This window comes from Amblyomma americanum, chromosome 10 (assembly GCF_052857255.1).
Source record: "Amblyomma americanum isolate KBUSLIRL-KWMA chromosome 10, ASM5285725v1, whole genome shotgun sequence".
NCBI lineage: Eukaryota > Metazoa > Arthropoda > Arachnida > Ixodida > Ixodidae > Amblyomma > Amblyomma americanum.
In genome coordinates, this window is record NC_135506.1 from 11,207,551 (window position 1) to 11,229,238 (window position 21,688).

Below are 21,688 nucleotides of genomic sequence, written 5' to 3' on the forward strand. Positions count from 1 at the left end.
CCTTTCGAACGTAGACCTTCCCTTCCTTTGTCCAGACAAATTCGTACCTTTTTTCTTTGGCGGCGGATTTTGCAAGCCACAGCAGTTTCTTATTCAAGACAGTCAGGTTGTCAACAAAATAGACACCGTCCTTGAGGCCTGCACGCTTAGCCATCCAGTTTGTTTTTGTCAATCTTTTCGCAAACCTGATCAATACAGGCGGTACAGTGTCTGGTCGAGCGGACAGACGGTGTAATCCCTCAATATCGCTCTCCGTGAGGCAAAGCAAATCGAGCTGATTGGCAAGGTCGTTCACTTTTTCCAGCAAGTTTTCATTTGCTGAGAGGGACAATCCTCGAATTTCCATATTTTGGCAACGACTGTATCGTTCCATATCATTCAATTCAAGTTTCAACTTTCCAATGTCTTCTGCGTCCTGTTTCTTTTCAATTTCGTCGACCCTCTTGCGAATATCATCGATTTCTTTCTCATGCCTTTCAGACGTTAGTAGCAGCTGATCATATGTATCTGACATGTGTTGCACAGACGCTTCAATGCTGGTCACAGTTTGTTTTAAGGATGATAAATCATCCACCTTAGCTGTAAGAGCGACTAAGGCTTTGCTTATTTCAACAAGGTCCTGAGCCAAAATTGGGGAGGGAGAACCTGAGAGCTGTCTTTCATCGGTGCGGGATTTTGATAATCAACATACCGGGCATCTCAAGGTTTTTCTTGCCTCAATGTTTTTCTTTTTATACGCCTGCTCACTAACACCCGCACATTTGCCTAGATGGTAATACTGGCAACACTCAGCGCATTGCATCATTTCTTCCCCTTCTTGAAAAAACTTATAACAGGAAAGGCACGTATCATCAGGCATAGTTCCCATGACTATGAATCAGCTAAGAGCGTACAGTACGGCTCCACGACACAAAGACAGAAACAGTGCGGTGGCAGCAACGGCAACGGCAGTGACAGAAGGAAGTACAGTGAAGCAAAACCAACCTGTAACACGAAGGTAGGTTTGTAAAGTTGCTCGTAGATAGCCGCTGCCGCCACCGCTGCTGCCAAGCGTGTGAAAGGGTTGCTGCAGAGCACACGGGCTTTTGTAGGCCGCACAGGCGCTGTAGTCCGCTTGTTGGGGGCGTAGGCCACTTGATGCTTCCACGAAGATAACTCCCGCAGACTGTCAGTGACGTCAGCCCTCGGAAAACCTTGCCATCCGTTGACTGGGACAGAAGCTGGGCTCGTCGTCGCCGGGGCTGAGTCAGCGTGGTGTGGCACGGGCTCGATGAATGGCTGGTTGTCAGCAGCGGCCGGGCTGGGAGTTCCTCGTGGCTGTGCTGCCCTCGTTCTCGGCTGGTCGTTGGATGAGCTGCCAGGCGTGGAGGCGCGTTGGCGAAGGTCGAACGTTAGCGACGGCTAGACCCCGGGCTCAGGTCAATGCGCAGCCCCAGTCTTCTGCCTCGCTCCGTCTCCGGCCCTCTCGTCCACTCGCCCCGATCGCTCTTGTTTGCCTTTAGCATTTTTTATTTATTTATTTATAAATACTGCGGTCTTGAACAACAAGACTATCGCAGATGGGTACATAATTTGTGTAACACCAAAGGAAACAAAAAAAAAAGGAAATCCAGCAGACAAGGCGTCACAGCAACGAAATTAGTACATCACACTGTACTGTATCGTTTCACAACCACAGAATATATATACTGCAGTCATAGAGCCAAGCATATAATTAGGTAAATCTCAACAAATTACTCATCAACCGAACATTCAAAATTTCGTCACTTGTTGCAGCAGCGCCTCAAAATGGGACAAATTATTCTCTTCGACTATATGACCAGCAATGTTGTTCCATTCGGTAATAGTTCTAGGAAAATAGGAATATTTGTAGCAGTTCGTTCTTGTGGATAAAGGTTTTACGGAAAGAGAATGTCTCAGGCGTGTTGCATAACCACTAGAGTAACTAACAATTTTCGAGATGTCAATGTTGTATTGCCCATGAATTAACTGGAAAAAGAATTTCAAACGACAGGTACGGTTTCTATCAGTAACGGATGGTAAGCCACTCTTTTTAATAAGGTTATTGATAGAAGTGCGACCATAGGAATTATAAATAAATCTTACTGCTTTCTTTTGAATCATTTCTAATTTGTTAATGTTAATCTTGGTATATGGGTCCCAGATCATTACGGCATATTCTAAGATTGGCCGCACAATAGTGTTATACGCAAGGAAACGTGTTTCAGGAGTAGCGAACCGTAGTGAACGCCTCAAGAAGAATATTTTGCGCAGAGCATTTGCCGAGATGGTATCAATATGTTTGTTCCAGGAAAGATTATTGGAAATCCATAGGCCGAGATATTTGTAGCATGTTACCTCTGAGAGTGCACTATCGGAAGTACCATACTAGTAGAGAAGAGGATTCCTTTTAAGCGTTATTCTCATATATACTGTTTTATCAAAATTTATCACCATTTGCCACCTATCACACCAGCGCATTACCTTCCGAAAGTCATTATTTAGCCTGATTTGATCTTCACTTGAGTTAATTCGTTCATAGAGGACACAATCATCGGCATATAACTTAACATTAACAGAGAGATCTTGGACGATATCATTAATATAAATAATAAACAAAAGCGGTCCAAGCACAGATCCTTGAGGAACTCCCGATTCAACTAGAATGCAATGTGAGAGGGCACCATTTAGTGTAACAAACTGGCGCCTGTTTGTCAGGTAAGCCTTAATCCAGGTTATTAGTTTATCGTTCTTTATTACAGAACTCATTTTATATATTTGCTTGTTATGAGAAACCGTATCAAAGGCCTTGCGAAAATCTAAAAATATTACGTCAGTTTGTTTTCCTTCGTTTATGGCTTCTGCAAAATCATGAATTGTTTGTATTAGCTTTGTACATGTCGAATATCCTTTTCTGAAACCATGTTGAGCTTTCGATATTACGTTATGTTCTTCAAGAAAGGTAGATAAATGCTTATGAATAATGTGCTCAAGTATCTTACACGCTGTGGAAGTAAGTGAAATAGGGCGATAGTTTTGCACCTGTGTTTTGTCACCAGTTTTATGTAAAGGTTTAACTCTGGCAACTCGCCAGTCATCGGGTAGGGCGCCTTCATCTATAGACCTTCTAAAAATGACACATAAATACTTGGAGCACCATTGCGCGTACTGCTTCAGAAAGGCATTTGGGATGTCGTCTGGGCCAAACGATTTCTTAACATCAAGATTTAGAAGTAAATTGAACACTCCATTTTCAGATTTGGTAACATCAGGTATAGGGGGTAAAGACAGACTGAAAGATGGGAGATGACCATTGTCTGCAGTAAAAACAGTTTTAATGTGGTTATTAAAGGCTACACAGGCTGCATTATCATCGCGAATACATTTTCCATCTATTACAAACATGTCGGCACTGCGGGAACTCGGGGTAATCGTCCTAAAGAATTTTTCAGGAGATTTTTTAATAAATGATGGGAGTTGGACACCAAAATATCTTTCTTTGTCAAGTAAAGTCTGATCTTTTAATTGTTGTGACACCTCCTCAATAACACGGACTATGGAAGGGGTGGCTGATCTCGCTCGTTTTTTAAGACGTTTTAGTCGACGTTGCAAGTGCAGCGTCTCTCTGCTGATCCAAGGGTTGCGGCTACAAGACTGCTTAGATATCTTCGGCACGAAACACCGGATACATTCATGAACCCTGTTCTTGAAGATGAGCCACAAGTCATTAATACTGCAAGGATTCGTTTGGAAATCGTCATAACGAAGGTCAAGAATGTCAATGATGGACTCATTATCTGCTCGTGAAAAATTTGGATAGGAATGAAGAGCATCTTCATGCTTTAAAGAAACATCATTTAGTGACAATAAAACTGCCTTATGATCTGATATACCAGTAGCAACATCACAAGAGATGTTTTCCGTAATGTTGCCACTTAAAAAGAAGAGATCTAGGATGGACATCGAACCGTGCTGTATTCTTGTAGGCTCATTTACAACTTGCAGCAGATCAAAGTTTAAGGCAAGGTCCAGCATTTCGTTTTCCATCAAATTACAGGACTGTGAAGAAAAAGTGCACCAATCAATATTCGGGAAATTGAAATCACCAGTCATAATTATTCTGTCTCCCGGTTTTACATGACACTGGATATACTCTTTTAAATGGTGCAAGACAGGGACAGGAGAGTTAGGGGGCCTGTAAATGGCGCCTAGTAAATACTTGATGTTATCAGCATAAACTTTGCAGAATATGCCCTCGACTCCGGTGACATCAGGTAATCTTATAAGTTGTAGAGATGCTTTGTATAGTATCGCAACTCCCCCACCTCTTCTGTCACGATCTTTTCTAAAGACCTGGTAGTTACTTGGAACAAATTCACTGTCATATATATCTTCACTTAACCACGTCTCAGTTAGCACTACTACATCAGGGTCATGCGTAAGTAAAAGACCTTCCAACTCAACGACTTTATTAACAACACTGCGATAGTTAGTATTTAAAACTCGAAAACAACCTTTTTTAGTTTTGTTCTGTCAGGTGTGCTTGGTAATCCTGTAACGCCTGTTTTTAGTTTTGTCCCAGGCAAATAAAGTCCCGTTCACACTTAATTTATCGAAGAATAACTTGACCTTCGCAGAGGCCTTGTTCGCAGGTTACGCCTGTCGCTTTTGTAATTCTCACACAAGCGTACTATCTTTTATTGAGCAACAATAAACTTATTATAGCTATAGATTACAGTTGCCGCTAACTCGCGCCTGCGTACATAAAGAAGTCCAAGAAAGCACCCCGAATCACTAGTGCATGAAAGCGCCATCTGCGCAACAAGATTCGAAACAAAGGCGGAAGCGCCGCCGATTGGCGCGTCCTCTGTTCCGTGCAGAGGCGCAGCTTGCAGCCCCTTCAAATCAAAACCAGGGCCGTGACTTTGGCGCCTAGATGCTACTGTTAGCACGCTGGCACCAGCTGCGAGACACTGTAGGCAGAATAAATGATAAATCCCCTTTCTTTACTCATCTATTCTTGAGGAACTCCGTTAATCCGAGAATAGTCGTCACTTGTTTCGTAATCTATGGTTATTGAGAAATTATAACTCTATGGGTACTTGTTGCGGTATCAGAATTTGTTCGTTAGACTCGGAGCTTCGTGAAATCGAGCTTTGTTTGATCGAGCTTTAAATGTATCATCGTAGTTACTGAGGTTGGGAGTACAGGTGAATCATATGTAGCGTTAAACGAAAGGAAGTTACTATGCTATGACGGTTTAGCGGACACAAGATAGCTATACGTGGGATCTGTGGTCAATAAGGATAGAGCTGGCAACATACGGCAATTCTGCAAACTTAACGAGAAGGGGGAAGTTGTCGTCAATAAACTTAATAAGAGGTAGAAATTGAGACTGGTACTGGCTTTCGCACATACATCCAGCCACGATGACTAGATACACTAAAGCTCCCGTGAAGAGGTAACAAATCTTCGGTGAGTAAAGTAAATACGCAGTATACTGTAATAATGGCCGGCGGAATTCAATGCCAAGATAGGCAAGAGGCAGGCAGGATCGAGCACCGGCAGTAACTGAGCACTGAATAGATTCAAGCATTAGAAGTTGGTGTTATTAGGAGCGTTTGCAGAACTGAAAAATTTACGGATCGTGAATACCGTTTTCTGCGAAAGAGAGATCCGGAAGTGGGCATAGAGCAGCCCGAATGTGGAGACTGAAAATGAGGTAGACTTCATATTGTTAATGGTATCATGCAATATGCGGAGGTGCTTTGGAAGGTGCAATGTAGTTTGCGTAAGACTCTGAGGTGTCGATTTAGAACAGACCAACAGGGAACGGAATAAGCTAATAAGAAAGAAGCCCATCAACGTGTTAGACGTAAGAGGCAAAGTGGAGGAATTCAGGATCTCGCTGCAGAACATAAATTGGGATCTAACCGAGGATGATAACCTTAATGAGTACGTCTTAAAATTTTGCGGCTATGCTTACTCTAGTAAATAAACTAACTTAAAATGTTCTTCACCATGTTTTGCTTCAGCGACCCACATGCACATCACGTCACTTGTACCACCGTGAAAAACTTACATTTTTTTTTACACGGTATCGAATGCTTTTCACACTGATTCGTGCCTCGCTCAATTCAGAACGGGAACCAATAACACGACGCTCTAATTGCAATACTATATATTCATTTGTGTAAAATGATCTCAAAGCTCATTCTGGTGTTCCGAATAACCAATATTTAGACAATGTATAATTATTTTAAGTGAAACTATTCTATTTGTTTATGCGTTTTATTTTTTCATATAAATTATTGAATATCTTGTGCAAATCCGCGCCCCCCTTTAAAGGTCGACCATGGGCCTCAGGGCGTTACAAATAAAAATAAAAAGGGTGCTGAAATGCATCTCCACTTACGATGTACACTTCAATGTATCAGCAAGTTGTTCTAAGACATCGAACAGCTCTACGTACTGCCCTGACGTACTAATGTTTAAATGTTAGCTGCGCATTATCAGGGCATCTGTCTTACTTTCTTGCTTTCCAGGATAAACATTTTTCGAAGCAAGACACTTACTTAAATTCTTAACACAATTGGTTAACAGTTCTCAACGCGTGGTAAATATTAATACGTTTCAGGGTCTCTTAATGATCGTGAAATGGTGCCGGAAATGATTATATAGAGAGTAGATACCCTATTTATGGACACTCTTTACATTAATAATAAAAGGTATCGCACCGCCCAACGTCGGGGCAAGCCGGGGTAAACAGATGTAATATCAAAGTGGTTCGCTCAAGCAACGAAAGACGAAAATTCCGCTTACCTTGCCGTAGAGAATTTTAATTCAATTCAAGTACGCCTGTCCGTCTGTTCTCTGATATCAAATCGCATTATCGTAAGGTGCAGAGCCAACTTTTATCACCATCGTGGGATGGCTGCGCGCCCGGTGCTCTGGAACGCTCTTACATCAGTATAAATAACCTGTTCAAATACTGGCGAGGAAGCAGCCGATACCGTCCAATAGGATCTGCAGCTGATACGATATGTTACACAAGCCTGGACGAATTCTATCGGCTCAGGTTCAAGACACGGACCTGGTCGGGTGCTTCCGAATTGCACTTGGAATATATAATAAGGAAAAATGTACAATAAATAGTAGGCTATAAAGCAATAGAATTAACAAACATTTACTCCAGCATGAACTCAGGGCAGACATACGGAAATAAGTAAAACCTATTCGGCTTTCTGAAGCCATCGAAGTTAAGGTAAATTGTTTCCTGAAAAAAAATTATATCCACTACTACCACTTAATCCAGCAACAAAACTCAATCTGCAGACTGCCTTGAAAGGAATGACCAGCAAACGTGACACTGCGACCTGTAATTGCTTGCAAGGCTGAAGCGCAAGGTACGTTAATGCGATTCTCTTGAAGAAACCACAAGGCTGGGGTTCAATCGATATCACTGAATAATTCTTCGTTCAGAAAATTTGTTCTCATTATTTTTTAAAAATTGGCGCCCCAAGGTACCCGAATACAAACGATACACTAGCGACTTTCTTGCTTTCGCGAAAGCCGAGCACGACAGAAGGCGTTTCTAGCGTACAAGAAAAGACTTTATTGCTGTGTCATGTAGCGATGCCAAAGTTGTATTATCGCCGTGCCAACAAGCTGTCTACGCCGAAGACGCACCGTTTGCTTGAGATGCGGCACCCACCGTCGACTACGACGGGTGGGAAGTAAAAGCGTTTACCATTTTTCTAATAAAGGGTGGTGAGCCACGTATATCCAGCTGTGCATCAATTACTGCAAGTACGCACAGGTTCTGCAGTGTCGGTGCCAAGTGAAGCAAGTGGAGATCCGTCAGCGCCCTTCGCTCCTCAATAACCTCCGCTTCCTTCAGGTTGGGTGCCGGACCAATTCCGCCGAAGATGAACACTCTTTCACCCATCACTGAGCAGCCATGCCAAAACCTGGCAGACGGGCCTAAGCCACATGGCCTCACTTCGGTCCAACACGACGTCTCGGGGTCGTACTTGTGCATATCTGCTAAACAGGTCGGCAGGAGATCGCTGTGCCCTCCGAAAATGTACAGCTCTTCGTTGTACACAAAGGCTGAATGTCCTCGGCGACGCACAGGGGTGACGCCTTGCACCTGTGGGCGCACCCACGAAGAGGTGGTCGTTTCAAAATAGTAAATGGCGAAGGAAGGGTCTTGTAGGCTGCCGCCAAACGTGTACATGCGGGTCCCGATGGTAGACATTGTGTTCAAGGTGCGCCGAGCAGGTGCCTCTCCGCTGGTGGCGATACGATGCCACTCCAGGGTATCCAAGTCAAGGAACTGCAAGTTGTGCGAATTACCCAGCTCACTGAAGACATACATGCGGTGACCAACCATGCAAGCTTTGTTGCCGATAATCATTGGCGGCGCCTCGCCGAACACCTCCAGACGGCTGCATGTCATGGTGTTCGTGTCGAAGCGATAAGTGACACTGAAACATTGCCACCTAAGCGCGGGGCCGCACAGATAGGCGCATTGGCCGTACGCTACGACTGTGTCAAGGGAAACGTTAAACTGCTCGTAATCAGGAAGCTTCGTCCGCACCATATCCCACCGGTACGAAGCGGGGTCGAAGATGAACACATTGACGAAGTTTCTGGGTTCGAAGCCACTGCTGAACGAGTAGACCTTACCGTTGATGCAGACAACCATAGGCGTAACGTGTTCCGGAACGTTTTCCAGCCGCACCGTCCACATTTTGCAACAAGGCTCGGTCATTCCGGCGATGGCGGCGGCGTTAGGCGGCCTTTTCGTAAAGCAGCGAGATGGTGATGTATGGATGCAGCGCGTCGAAGGGTCACTGTCGGCACTCAGAAAGGCTCTTCTGCTTTTACGCGTCTGTTTCAGAGCGAAGTACTTTCTTGACGTCGCGAGACACGTGGTTAATGCCTTCTTTTCGCGAATTTCGTCAGGTTCATATGTCATGCGAGCCGCATTGAAAGGGTCTAAGTATCTGGCGGCTTAAAGAAAGCACGTGAAATATATATGGCTTGATTCCTGCGTAGCTTTTTTTCTTTCGTTTGCAATGTGTTCGATTGCCGCCTTATCGTCTAGCAGGTGTTTGATATCGGTGTCATACAGCCCTCGCCTATTCATATCGCGAGCAACAACCTCACTGTTCAACCCCGCCACGATTGGGAAAATCTGGCGTGAATCATGGCTATTTTACGTTTGCATGTCCTCATCTAGCAAGATTTGCCTGAAGTGGTTGAATTCTTGCAGCTGCTTCTGGTGATTTAGGAACTTGTGGTTTGGTCACTGTGCCTTCTATGCCTACCTTTAAATTAGAATTCGACGGGGTACTTTTACACTCGATTTAGGACACAAACTATTTAGTTAAATCCATAAATTCTTCAAATTGAGGATGGAATTTTCGAATTGAGGAAGGCAAGAACACAGTATACTGCAATAATGATCGGAGCACATCAGTGCCAAGGCATTCAAGTGGCAGGTAGGATAACGAGCAGTGGGTGAGCCCTGAATATATTCTAGGAATAAAAAAGGGTTTTATTAGTAGAGTTCGTTGATGCGGAATAATTTGCGGATCATGAGTATCTTTTTCAGCGAAAGGGACCTCCGGAAGAGGGCACGCAGAACGCTAAATGGGGAGACTAATAACTCCACACGGAATGTAAACTACATTCGAATGAGTGTGAAATCACGGATTTCTGCTACGTAGAAGACGACAATGAGCGGGCAGTGCCGCGGGACGAAGCAGATGGAAGTTGATGAGGACGACGCTCTTCACTGCTCAGCACGAGAGTATGCTGCAGTTTAACACGTGGTGTGTTCGGCTTCAGCGATAGCCTAGAAGGTTTGTGACTGGGAATTATAATTTTCGTATAAAGAGTTCAGAACTTCGCGACCGCATTTCGAGGAAGAATTTGGCAACCAGAAGAAACATATGCGGGCTGAAGATCCTGCACAGCATTCACAATGATTGCACCGGTATTAATAAAAACAATTATCTAAAGCGGCCATATTACATTTCAGAGAAACTAGACAACATTAAAAAGATTGAGTTATCAATGCCGCATTAAAGTATTTAAGTATTCGTTTTTTAATAACACATTCTGGACAGGAATAAGCTTCCGAATGATGTGGTTTGTGCACCTGATTTCCAAAGTACTGTTGAAACGATGATCTGATGTATTTCTTCCAGGTCTCATGCGTTTACCAGCGCTGTGCAGATGTATGTTATGCTGTCACTCATACTGCTTGCGAATTCATTTAGTCTTCTGTCAGTATGTTGTGTTACCTTGCTTACATGTTTCCCAATATCTTCTTTGCGTGTGTTATTGTATGTAGTTATATCCCGCATACAATAATGCTTCATGGGCGCTGTAGGTACTTGCAATAAATAAATAAATATATAGCAGGCAGCCCTCCGGAGTCTGCGGAAGTATTGTGTCCGCGAAACTATGTATCATGCGCCATGTATCATTCGTTCTTTCGAAACTTCGGTGCGTTTACAGACGACAACAAAGTGCGGTATCAGAATATGCAGTAGCATTGAAAATCACAGTCGAAGCTCTGAGGCACTGAGTGTTCGGGCCCTCTGCCTAATATTTAAACTGTGTGTGAACTGGTTTTTGGGCGCGGATTGAGTTGGAGCGATTCGCCCTACGATCCACGTATCATGCCGCCGCATGTAATAGACCCTTTAGAAAATTCAGTCTGGCAACTTGGCAGGCGTCATCATCAGCAACTTCCGTCAGCGCCGTCGCCGAGCACATAGTAGACACACAGGTGCTCGGCTCAGCATTTGCTCCAGATTCCACCTTGTTGCGTCTAAATACTTTGGTTCCATTTGTGATAGCGATGGCGGAAAATTTGCAGTGGGCGAAGGACCTACCATCATCCCGGGAGGATTTTCTCAAAGGCTGTTGGACTCCTATTGCGATGCCCACGGTGTGCGCGGTCTGTTCGGCCGCACCTCTCAGCGAAGCTACAAGCCTTGTATGCGAGACTTAATGCGATCCGTCGACAGTGCGCGTTGCCAGTGTCATCCTGCAGGTACAGCATTAGTGCCTGTCTTGCGGACTTGCAAATATTCGCGTTCTCAGTGCTTCTGCTGCGTCCGTACATACCACTCAAGTGCGTCCGCGCTGCACGTCAGTGGCAGTGAACGCGTTAAAGTTTATTTGCTAACCGCAGCATATGTCTTCTCACTAGGAACAATATAAGCGTAGCGTGTTTAACAACGTTTAATGCACAGACTTGAACTCGGGCGTCATGTTTGGCGAAAGTGCGATACGAACGCGACCTCGTACTTAATGTGTTATGAAGCCGTGTTGATGTGCGCACGCTGGTCTAGAGAGGTCAGGATCAGTGTGCTACAGAAGTAACCAGACATCTTACGCAGTTGCTCTGTGTGTGAGAACTGTACTTTTGTTTTTTATGCTTTGTTTGGCTATGCTGCAGCGATTGCGTGCTGGGATTACCCGTGAAAACGCATGTTTTTAAATTTATCATCTCTTGCTTCGCGAGACTCTGTTCGGGCGCTCTAGACAAGCCTGCGTCTGTACAGTGTTCTGCGCCAATGACTGCAAGCGTGCTGCGTGGGTTGCTCTCTGTTCTCTTGTAACAAGCGTGTAGAGGAAGCAAGGGGGGTTAGCGACGCGACACGCCGGTGCTGTGTGTTCGGTAACTCAAGACGCCTCGCCCATCTGCGCCGTTCGTCGGTCACCGGAGGCGCGCACTGCATAAACCTCTAGCCGCTTTGCCCTTTGATATATATATATATATATATATCTTTGACTCCGCACATCCTTTAGAATCAGTTTTCCTTTGTCGAGAATCAATTCTGTGGTGAACCTGCACGCTCAGAGCATGCTTCATGCTGTCTGGAGAACGAGGCTCTCGCTACGAACGTATATTCATGTTGCCACCATACAAGAGTACCAGGAGCACCACAGGATCCAGCTGTGCATCAATTACTGCAAGTACGCACAGGTTCTGCAGTGTCGGTGCCAAGTGCAACACGTGGAGATCCCTCAGAGTCCAGTACACATTAGCAATCTGCCATTCATAGAGTTGGGGTGCCGGACCAAGACCGCCGGAGATAAACACTCTTTCGCCCATCACTGAGCAGCCATGGCAGAACCTGGCAGACGGGCCTCAGCCACATGGCCTCACTTCGGTCCAACACGACGTCTCGGGGTCGTACTTGTGCATATCTGCTAAAGAGGTCTGCAGGATATCGCTGTACCCTCCGAAAATGTACAGCTCTTCGTTGTACACGAAGGCTGAATGTTCTCGCCGACGCACAGGGGCAACACCTTGCACCTGTGGGCGCACCCAGGAAGAGGTGGTCGTTTCAAAATAGTAAATGGCGAAGGAAGGGTCTTGTAGGCTGCCGCCAAACGTGTACATGCGGGTCCCGATGGTAGACAGTGTTCAAGGTGCGCCGAACAGGGCCCTCTCCGCTGGTGGGTACACGATGCCACTCCAGGGTACCCAAGTCAAGGAACCGAACGTTATGCGAATGATCCAAGACACTGAAGACATACATGCGGTGACCAACCACGCAAGCTGTGCTGCCGCTAATCGTTGTCGGCGCCTCACCGGACAGCTCCAGACGCCTGCATGTCATGGTGTTTGTGTCGAAGCGATAAATTACACTTGGAAATGGCCAGCTCAGCGGGGTGCCCCACAGATACGCGCATTGGCCATACGCTACAGCTGTGTCAAAGGAAACGTTAAACTGCTCGCAATCGGGAAGTTGCGTCCGCACCATATCCCACCGGTGCGAAGCGGGGTCGAAGATGAACACGTCGACGAAGTTTCTGGGTTCGAAGCCACTGTTGAACGAGTAGACCTTACCGTTGATGCAGACAGCCCTGTGCGTAACGTGTTCCGGAACGCCGTTCAGCCGCACCGTCCGCATCTTGAACAGACCCCAGTTCTATGGGAGAGGAGGCTCAGTAATTCCTGCGATGGTGGCGGCGTTATGCGACCTTTTTCTGAAGCAGCGAGATGATGATCGGTATCTATCGATGGTGATCGGTAACTATCGGAAGTCAGGAAGACTCTTGTGCTTTTACGCGTCTTTTTCAGAGCGAAGTACTTTCTTGACGCCGCGAGACACGTGGTTAATGCTTTCCAATCGGGAATTTTGTTAAGTTTATATGTCACGCGAGCCGCATTCATAGGGTCTACATATCTGAAGGCCTTAACGGAAGCACGTGAAAAATATATAGCCTATATCCTACGGAACTTACGTCATTCCTTTCGCATGTGTTTGGTTGTCGCCTTATCGTCTAGCGTGTGTTTGGTATCGGTGTCATGCAGCTATCGTCTATTCACATCGTGAACAACAAACTTTCTGTTCAACTCCGCCACATTGGTGAAAATGGGGCATGAATGGTTGGCATTTCACATTTACATTTCATCTTGGAGCAATAAATGCCTACAGTGGCTGGATTCCTGCAGCTGTTGCTAGTGAGCTAGAAACTTCTGATTTGGATATTGTGCGTTCCATATCTGCCTTTAAATTAGTGTTCAATGGGGTACTTTTAAAACTTGATTTAAAGGAAAAATGATTTAGTTAAACCGAGAACTTTCTCGAATTCATAAAGCACGTTCCAACCTTCTAAATTAAAAATAGTAACGTAACGGCATCCAGAAACTTTCTTGGCATCGTATTTTTCCTTCATTTTTTTTTTCTCAGACAGTGCCTAAGAGGAGGCCAAGGCTAAAGGCTAAGAGCCTGACGAGGCCTTGGCCCCTTGTACATTCGGTTGCATTGATGAACAAATCTCGCAGATACACTTGGGTCAGTACAACGATTGCGATAAAAAGACAAGTTTTAAAAAGGCAGAAAAAAATATACCACCCTGAGCATCAGTCCGAAACAAATCAATCATGCAGTACAAAACAAGACTTCTGGTTACGTTCGCAAGTCGGCACAAAAAGCAAAGGCAACATTATGCATCGAATGCGAAAGCCGCAATAAAACGTCATAACCATTTACACCACGAAAGGGAAAAAACAGAATCTCAAAATAATTTGGTTTTGGAACAATGTAAAGCGCAATACATGTACAGTGGCAATACAATCTTCATGTACACAGCCCGAAAAAATCTAGAACATGGTTATTTAACTGTTAAAGCAAGTCACTGAGCCGTGTATGAAATTCCGGAGTTAACCAAGATGCTTCTACATTCACGTTTAAAAATAGAATGGACTTGCTGAAGTTCACGTCTATTTCAAGAACGGTTCAACAGTATGGTGGACTGAAAAGTTATCGTTCGCCTACCGGAATTGGTTCTTATATTTGGCGCTATCCTTTTAAGATCGCGGATCGGATATGTGCTCGTGTGTTCTATCGGAGGGACATGCAGTTTATTTCGATAGATCCATTGCAGTAGTTTGGGGTAATAGTTCTGGTTTGCTTTTAGCATACTGTACTTAATGAAAAGAGCCCCGGTTCGCAGGTTACGTCTATCGATTTTGTAATACTCACACAAGCGTAGTATCCTTTATTGAGCAACAATTAACTTATTATAGCTATAGATTATAGTTGCCGCCAACTCGCGCCTGCGTACATAAAAAGTCCAAGAAAGCACCCCGAATGACTTGTGCATGAAAGCGCCATCTGGGTAACCAGATTCGAAGACAGGGCGGAAGCGCCACCGATTGGCGCGTCCTCTGTTCCGTGCAGAGGCGCAGCTTGCAGCCCCTTCAAATCAAAACCAGGGCCGTGACTTTGGCGCCTAGATGCTACTGTTTGCACGCTGGCACATGCTGCGAGACATCGTGTGCTGAATAAATGATAAATAAACTTTCTTTACTCGTATATTCCTTAGGGAACTCGGAAACCGAGAATAGTGGCGGTTTGTCTCGTAATCTCTGGTTATTGAGAATTTATAACTCTATGGGTACTTGCCACGCTCTCTGCGTCGGTATCCCACAGCGGAGAACTTGATTGCCTTTAAGAGGGCCAAGGCCAGAGCGCGATTCGTTCGGAGAAATGCCGAGAAATCCTCGTGGCAGAAATATGTGTCCTCTATTAACAGCTCAATAACCTCAAAAAAAATGTGGGAAAAAGTTCGAAGATTCAGTAGTGACCATACCCCTTTCACACTTCCTCTGTTGACTACACCCGGGACACAAACATCATTAGAAGAACAGGCCAACATACTAGGTGAGCATTTTGCTGAAGTTTCCAGTTCGTCCAATTACACAAACACGTTCCAGAAGTACAAAGCAATAGCAGAAAAACAAAAACTTCCATTTGCAGCAGGTATGCACGAGGACTACAATCAACCCATCACACTCCAGGAATTGATCAGGGCATTATCTTGTGGTAAAAAGACAGCAACAGGCCCAGATAATATGCATTACGCTATGCTCGCCCATCTCTCTGAGGCTGCCGTGCAGGCATTGTTGAAATTTTTTAACAAAATATGGACAACTGGAAATATACCTGAGGAGTGGAAGAAAGCAATAATAGTACCTTTTCTGAAACCCGGAAAACAACCAACAAGTCCTAACAATTACAGACCGATAGCCCTCACCAGCTGCATCGCTAAATCTTTCGAAAGCATAATAAACACTAGACTGACCTTCACACTTGAATCTCGTCGACTATTAGATTTACATCAATGTGGATTTAAGAAAGCATGCTCGACCACTGATCACCTTGTCCGCCTAGAAAACACCATCCGAGAGGCGTTCATCCACAAACAGCACTGTATCGGTGTCTTCTTCGATTTGGAGAAGGCATATGATACCGCGTGGAAGTTCGGCATCCTCCATGACCTAGCAGATCTAGGGATCCGCGGCAGGATGCTGAACTGCTTGAACGACTTCCTGACTAACCGCACATTCAGAGTCCGTCTGGGAGCAACTCTATCAACGACATTCGCCCAAGAGAATGGCGTACCCCAGGGATGCATTTTAAGTACGACACTCTTTATAGTAAAAATGAATTCCTTGGCCAAAGTAATACCTAAGTCCATAATGTATTCAGTTTATGTAGATGACATACAGATAGCATACACTTCTTCCAACATACTGTCCTGCGAGAGACAAATACAAATCACTCTAAATAAACTGTCTGCTTGGGCAGAGAAAAATGGATTCAAGTTCTCCCCTCAAAAAACAGTAGCTGTTTTATTCTCATTACGACGAGGCCTACAGGTCGATCCCAATCTGTGCTTGAATCAAACCACACTGCCAGTCAAACAGGAACAAATTTTTAGGCGTCACTTTTGACAAGAAACTTACATTTCTGTCACACATTAACAACCTGAAAAAGAAAGCATCCCAAGCCCTCAATGTATTAAAGGTACTGTCGCGAAAACGGTGGGGGTCCGATAGAGCATGCCTATTGCAAATATATCGCTCTTTGGTGCGCTCCAAGCTGGACTACGGGTGTGTGGTATATGGTTCGGCAAGAACATCCTACTTAAAACGACTGGACCCTGTTCATAATCTTGGTTTGCGCCTATCAACTGGAGCGTATAGAACATCCCCGGTAAAGAGTCTTTACGTTGAAGCTAATGAGCCCACACTAGAGGATAGAAGAGTCACACTAACATGCACGTACATCCTAAAAACCCGTTCTCTCCCTAAACATCTCTGCTATCCCATTGTTACCGAGTGCCCATCTAGGAGATTATTCAATAATAAACCACATTTTATCAGGCCACTAATAATGCGCTTTGAAGATAAATGTGAAGGCTTAGCAGTGCTGGACGCCCTACCTAATATTGCACAAAGACATGAATATCTACCACCATGGTACAGCCTTCCTTCAGTGTGTGACTTCACATTGACATACTTAAAAACAAAGAGAAAATACCACACGAGCACATACTACAAGAGTTCTTTGCACTACAAGAAAAATATGACACTTACACCGAATTTTACACTGATGGCTCAAAAACAGAAAGTCATGTCGGAAGTGCAGTAATTCAAGGAACAAATGAAAAAATGATACGATTGCCACAGTATGCATCGGTATTTACTGCGGAGTGTTATGCCATCTTTGTAGCTGTAGAACAAATAGTAAAACAAAACATAAAAAATAGCATAATTTACACCGATTCACTCAGTATGCTAAAAGCGCTGCATTCTACAAACGCTGCTGAACCCATAATAGGAAAAATCATACATAACATAGTTAAAATTACAAAGCAAAAACATAACATCATATTCTGCTGGGTCCCTAGCCATGTTGGAATTTTAGGTAATGAGAGAGCAGATGCTTGCGCAGCACCAGCTAGAATTGGCCATATAAAACAAGTTAACATACCACAGAGGGATTTTTCTAAATTACTGCACAGTAAACTCAGGAATAAGTGGCAGATTGCATGGGACGAACAAACAAACAACAAACTACATTCTATAAAACCTGTTTTGGGAGAATGGAGATCATGTACACATCAGGAGCGTTTCATAGAAGTTATTTTGTGTCGACTACGCATTGGACACACACACCTTACTCACAACTTCTTACTGACAAAAAAAGGCAAACCTCTCTGCGAAATGTGTGGTGATGAACTCACGGTAAACCACATTTTAATTGTATGCAAAAAACTGGAACAACTGAGGAAAAAAAATTTCACAACATTGTACAATGAATACATCCCACTACACCCCATGTTACTTTTAGGAGATCAAGCACTGGTTGATTTTTCTAGCATTTTTAAATTTCTCAGAGAAGCCAATGTTTTATACAAACTTTAGATATAAAAAGCGTAACCTTTAACAAAAGCTCTAACCGTGTGTTTGGCGCATCATAGACTCAGTTGCTTTTGCGCCATTAAAATCAATATAACTAACTAACTAACCAAAATTTGTTCGTTAGACTGGGAGCCTCGTGAAATCGAGCTTTGGTTGATCGAGCTTTAAATGTATCATCGTAGTTACTGAGGTTGGGAGGACGGTTGAACCATATGTAGCGTTAAAGGAAAGGAAGTTAGTATGCTATCATGGTTTAGCGGACACAGGATAGCTATACGTGGGATCTGTGGTCAATAAGGATAGAGCTGGCAACATACGGCAATTCTGCAAACTTTACGAGAAGGGGGAAGTTGTAGTCGATAAACTTAATAAGAGGTAGAAATTGAGACTGGTACTGGCTTTCGCACATACATCCAGCCACGATGACTAGATACACTAAAGCTCCCGTGAAGAGGTAACAAATCTTCAATGAGTAAAGTAAAAACGCAGTATACTGTAATATTGGCCGGTGGAATTCAATGCCAAGGTAGAAAAGAGGCAGGCAGGATCGAGCACCGGCAGTAACTGAGCACTGAATAGATTCAAGCATTAGAAGTGGGTGTTATTAGGAGTGTTTGCAGAACTGAAAAATTTACGGATCGTGAATACCGTTTTCTGCGAAAGAGAGATCCGGAAGTGGGCATAGAGTAGCCCGAATGTGGAGACTGAAAATGAGGTAGACTTCATATTGTTGGTGGTATCATGCAATATGCGGAGGTGCTTGGCAAGGTGCAATGTAGTTGGCGTAAGACTCTGAGGTGTCGATTTAGAACAGACCAATACAAAACAGAATAAGCTATTAAGAAAGAAGCCCTTCAACGTGTTAGACGTAAGAAGCAAACTAGAGGAATTCAGAATCTCGCTGCAGAACATAAATGGGGCTCTAACCAAGGACGATAACCTTAATCATTACGTTTTCAAATATTGCCGCTATGCTTACTCTATTAAATAAATTAACTTAAAATGTTCTTCACCGTATTTTTCTTCTACGACCCACATGCACATCACGCCACTTGTACCGCCGTGAAAAACTTCACATCATTTTACACGGCACACGAATGCTTTTTACACAGATGCGTGCCTCGCTCAATTCAGAACGGGAACCAATAACACGACACTCTATATTCAATACCATATATTCATTTGTTTAAAATTGTCTCAAAGCTCATTCCGGTGTTCCGAATAAACAATATGTACACACTGTATAATTATTTCTAGTAGAAACTGTTCTATTTGTGTCTGCGTTCTTTTTTTCTCTAAATCATTGATTTAGCTCGACCATGGGCCTCAGGGCGTTACAAATAAAAGTAAAAAGGGTGCCGAAATGCATTTGCACTTACGATGTACACTTCAATGTATCAGCAAGTTGTTCTAATACATCGAACAGCTCTACGCACTGCCCTGACGTACTAATGTGGAAATGTTGGCTGCGGATTATTAGGGCATCTGTCTAACTTTTTATTTTGCTTTCCAGGATAAACATTTTTCGAAGCAAACGCTTTCTGAAAGCCTTCACACAATTGGTTAACAGTTCTCAACGCGTGGTAAATATTAATATGTTTCAGAGTCTCCTAATGAGGGTGAAATGGTGCCGGAAATGATTATAAATAGAGTAGATACCCCATTTATGGCACTCTTTGCATGATTGATAAAAGGTGTCGCACCAAAAAACGTCGGGGTATGCTGGGGTAAACCTGTGTAATATCGACGAAGTTGTTCGCTCAAGCAATGAAAGACAAAAATTCTGCTTACCTTCCCGTATATAATTTTAATTACACTCAAGTACGCCTGTCCGTCTGTTCTCTGATATCAGATCGAATTATCGCCAGGGGCAGAGCCACCTTTTATCACATTCATCGAATGGCTGCGCGCCCGGTGCTCTGGAACGCTCTTACATCAGTATAAATAACCTGTTCAAATACTGGCGAGCAAGCTGTCGATACCGTCCAATAGGATCTGCAGCTGATACGATATGTTACACAAGCCTGGACGAATTCTATCGGCTAAGATTCAAGACACGGACCTGGTCGGGTGCTACCGAATTGCACTTGCAATATATAATAAGAAAAAATTTACAGCAAATGGTAGGCTCTAAAGCGATAAAATCCACAAATATTTACACCAGCATAAACTCTGGGCAGACATAAGGGAATAAGTAAAAACTGGCTTTCTGAAGCCATCGCAGTTAAGGTAAATTGTTTCCGGAAAAAAAAAAATCCACCGCTACCACCCAATCCAGCAACTAAACTCAATCTGCCGACTGCCTTGAAAAGAATGACCAGCAAACGTCACACTGCGACCTGGAATTGATCCCGAGCTTCAAGCGAAAGGTACTTTAATGCGATTCAATTGAAGAAACCACAAGGCTGCAGTTCAATCGATATCACTAAATAATACTTCATTTAGAAGATTTGTTCTCGTTATTTTTAAAATTTTGGTGCCCCATACAGACCTGAATATAAACGATACACTAGCGACTTTCTTGCTTTCGCGAAAACCGAGCACGACAGAAGGCGTTTTTTCCGTACAAAAGAAGAGTTTATTGCTGTGTCATGTATCGATGCCGAAGTTGAATTATCGCCGTACCACCAAGATGTCTATGCTGAAGACACTCCGTTTGCTTGAGATGTAGCACCTACCGTCGACTACGATGGGTGAGAAGTGGTAGCGTTGACCATTTTTCTAATGAAGGGTGGTGAGCCACGTAGATCCAGCTGTGCATCAATTACTGCAAGTACGCACAGGTTCTGCAGTGTCGGTGCCAAGTGAAGCACGTGGAGATCCGTCAGAGTCCTTTGTTCCTCGGCAATCTGCCCTTCATAGAGTTGGGGTGCTGGCCCAAGTCCGCCGAAGATAAACACTCTTTCGCCCATCACTGAGCAGCCATGGCAGGACCTGGCAGACGGGCCTGAGCCACATGGCTTCACTTCGGTCCAATACGACGTCTCGGGGTCGTACTTGTGCATATCTGCTAAACAGGTCTGCCGACAATCGCTGTACCCTCCGAAAATGTACAGCTCTTCGTTGTACACAAAGGCTGAATGTCCTCGCCGACGCACAGGGGCAACACCTTGCACCTTTGGGCGCACCCAGGAAGTGGTGGTGGTTTCAAAATAGTAAATAGCGAAGGAAGGGTCTTGTAGGCTGCCGCCAAACAGATACATGCGCGTTCCTATTGTGGAGAGAGTGTAGAAAGTATGCAGAACAGGTGCCTCTCCGCTGGTGGGTACACGATGCCACTCCATGGTATCCAAGTCAAGGAACCGAATGTTATGCGAATTATCTAACATACTGAAGACATACATGCGGTGACCAACCACGCAAGCTGCGTTGCCGATAATTGTTGTCGGTGCCTCACCGGTCACTTCCAGACGGCTGCATGTCATGGTGTTTGTGTCGAAGCGATAGATGACACTGGGAAATGGCCAGCTCAGCGGGGTGCCCCATAGATAGGCGCATTGGCCGTACGCTACGACTGTGTCAAGGGAAACGTTAAACTGCTCGCCATCGGGAAGCTGCGTCCGCACCATATCCCACCGGTACGAAGCGGGGTCGAGGATGAACACATCGACGAAGTTTCTGGGGGCGAGGCGAGTGTTGAACGAGTAGACCTTACCGTTGATGCAGACAGCCTTGGGAGTAACATGTTCCGGAACGTTTCTCAGCCGCACCGTCCACATCTTGCAACAAGGCTCGGTCATTCCGGCGATGTTGGCGGTGTTATGCGGCCTTTTCGTAAAGCAGCGAGATGGTGATGTACGAATGTAGTGCGTCGAAGGGTCGCTGTCGGCACTCAGGAAGGCTCTTCTGCTTTACGCTTCTGTTTCAGCACGAAGTACTTTCTTGACGTCGCGAGACTTGTGGTTAATGCTTTCTAATCGAGAATTTCGTTAGGTT

General features: G+C 44.4%; 2 protein-coding genes across 2 annotated transcripts; both read right to left on the minus strand.

Annotated features, from left to right (window-relative positions):
* Window positions 1-12,178: 12,178 nt before the first annotated feature.
* On the minus strand, window positions 12,179-12,947 carry LOC144107411 (kelch domain-containing protein 3-like). Its single transcript, XM_077640401.1, has 2 exons — window positions 12,795-12,947; window positions 12,179-12,346 (listed from the first exon to the last, which is right to left on the minus strand). Exons 1-2 carry the CDS (start codon window positions 12,945-12,947, stop codon window positions 12,179-12,181), a joined length of 321 nt encoding a protein of 106 aa, XP_077496527.1.
* A 7,489-nt stretch (window positions 12,948-20,436) lies between these two features.
* Window positions 20,437-21,471, minus strand: LOC144107412 (kelch domain-containing protein 3-like). Its single transcript, XM_077640402.1, has one exon. It carries the CDS (start codon window positions 21,469-21,471, stop codon window positions 20,437-20,439), a length of 1,035 nt encoding a protein of 344 aa, XP_077496528.1.
* Window positions 21,472-21,688: the final 217 nt, after the last annotated feature.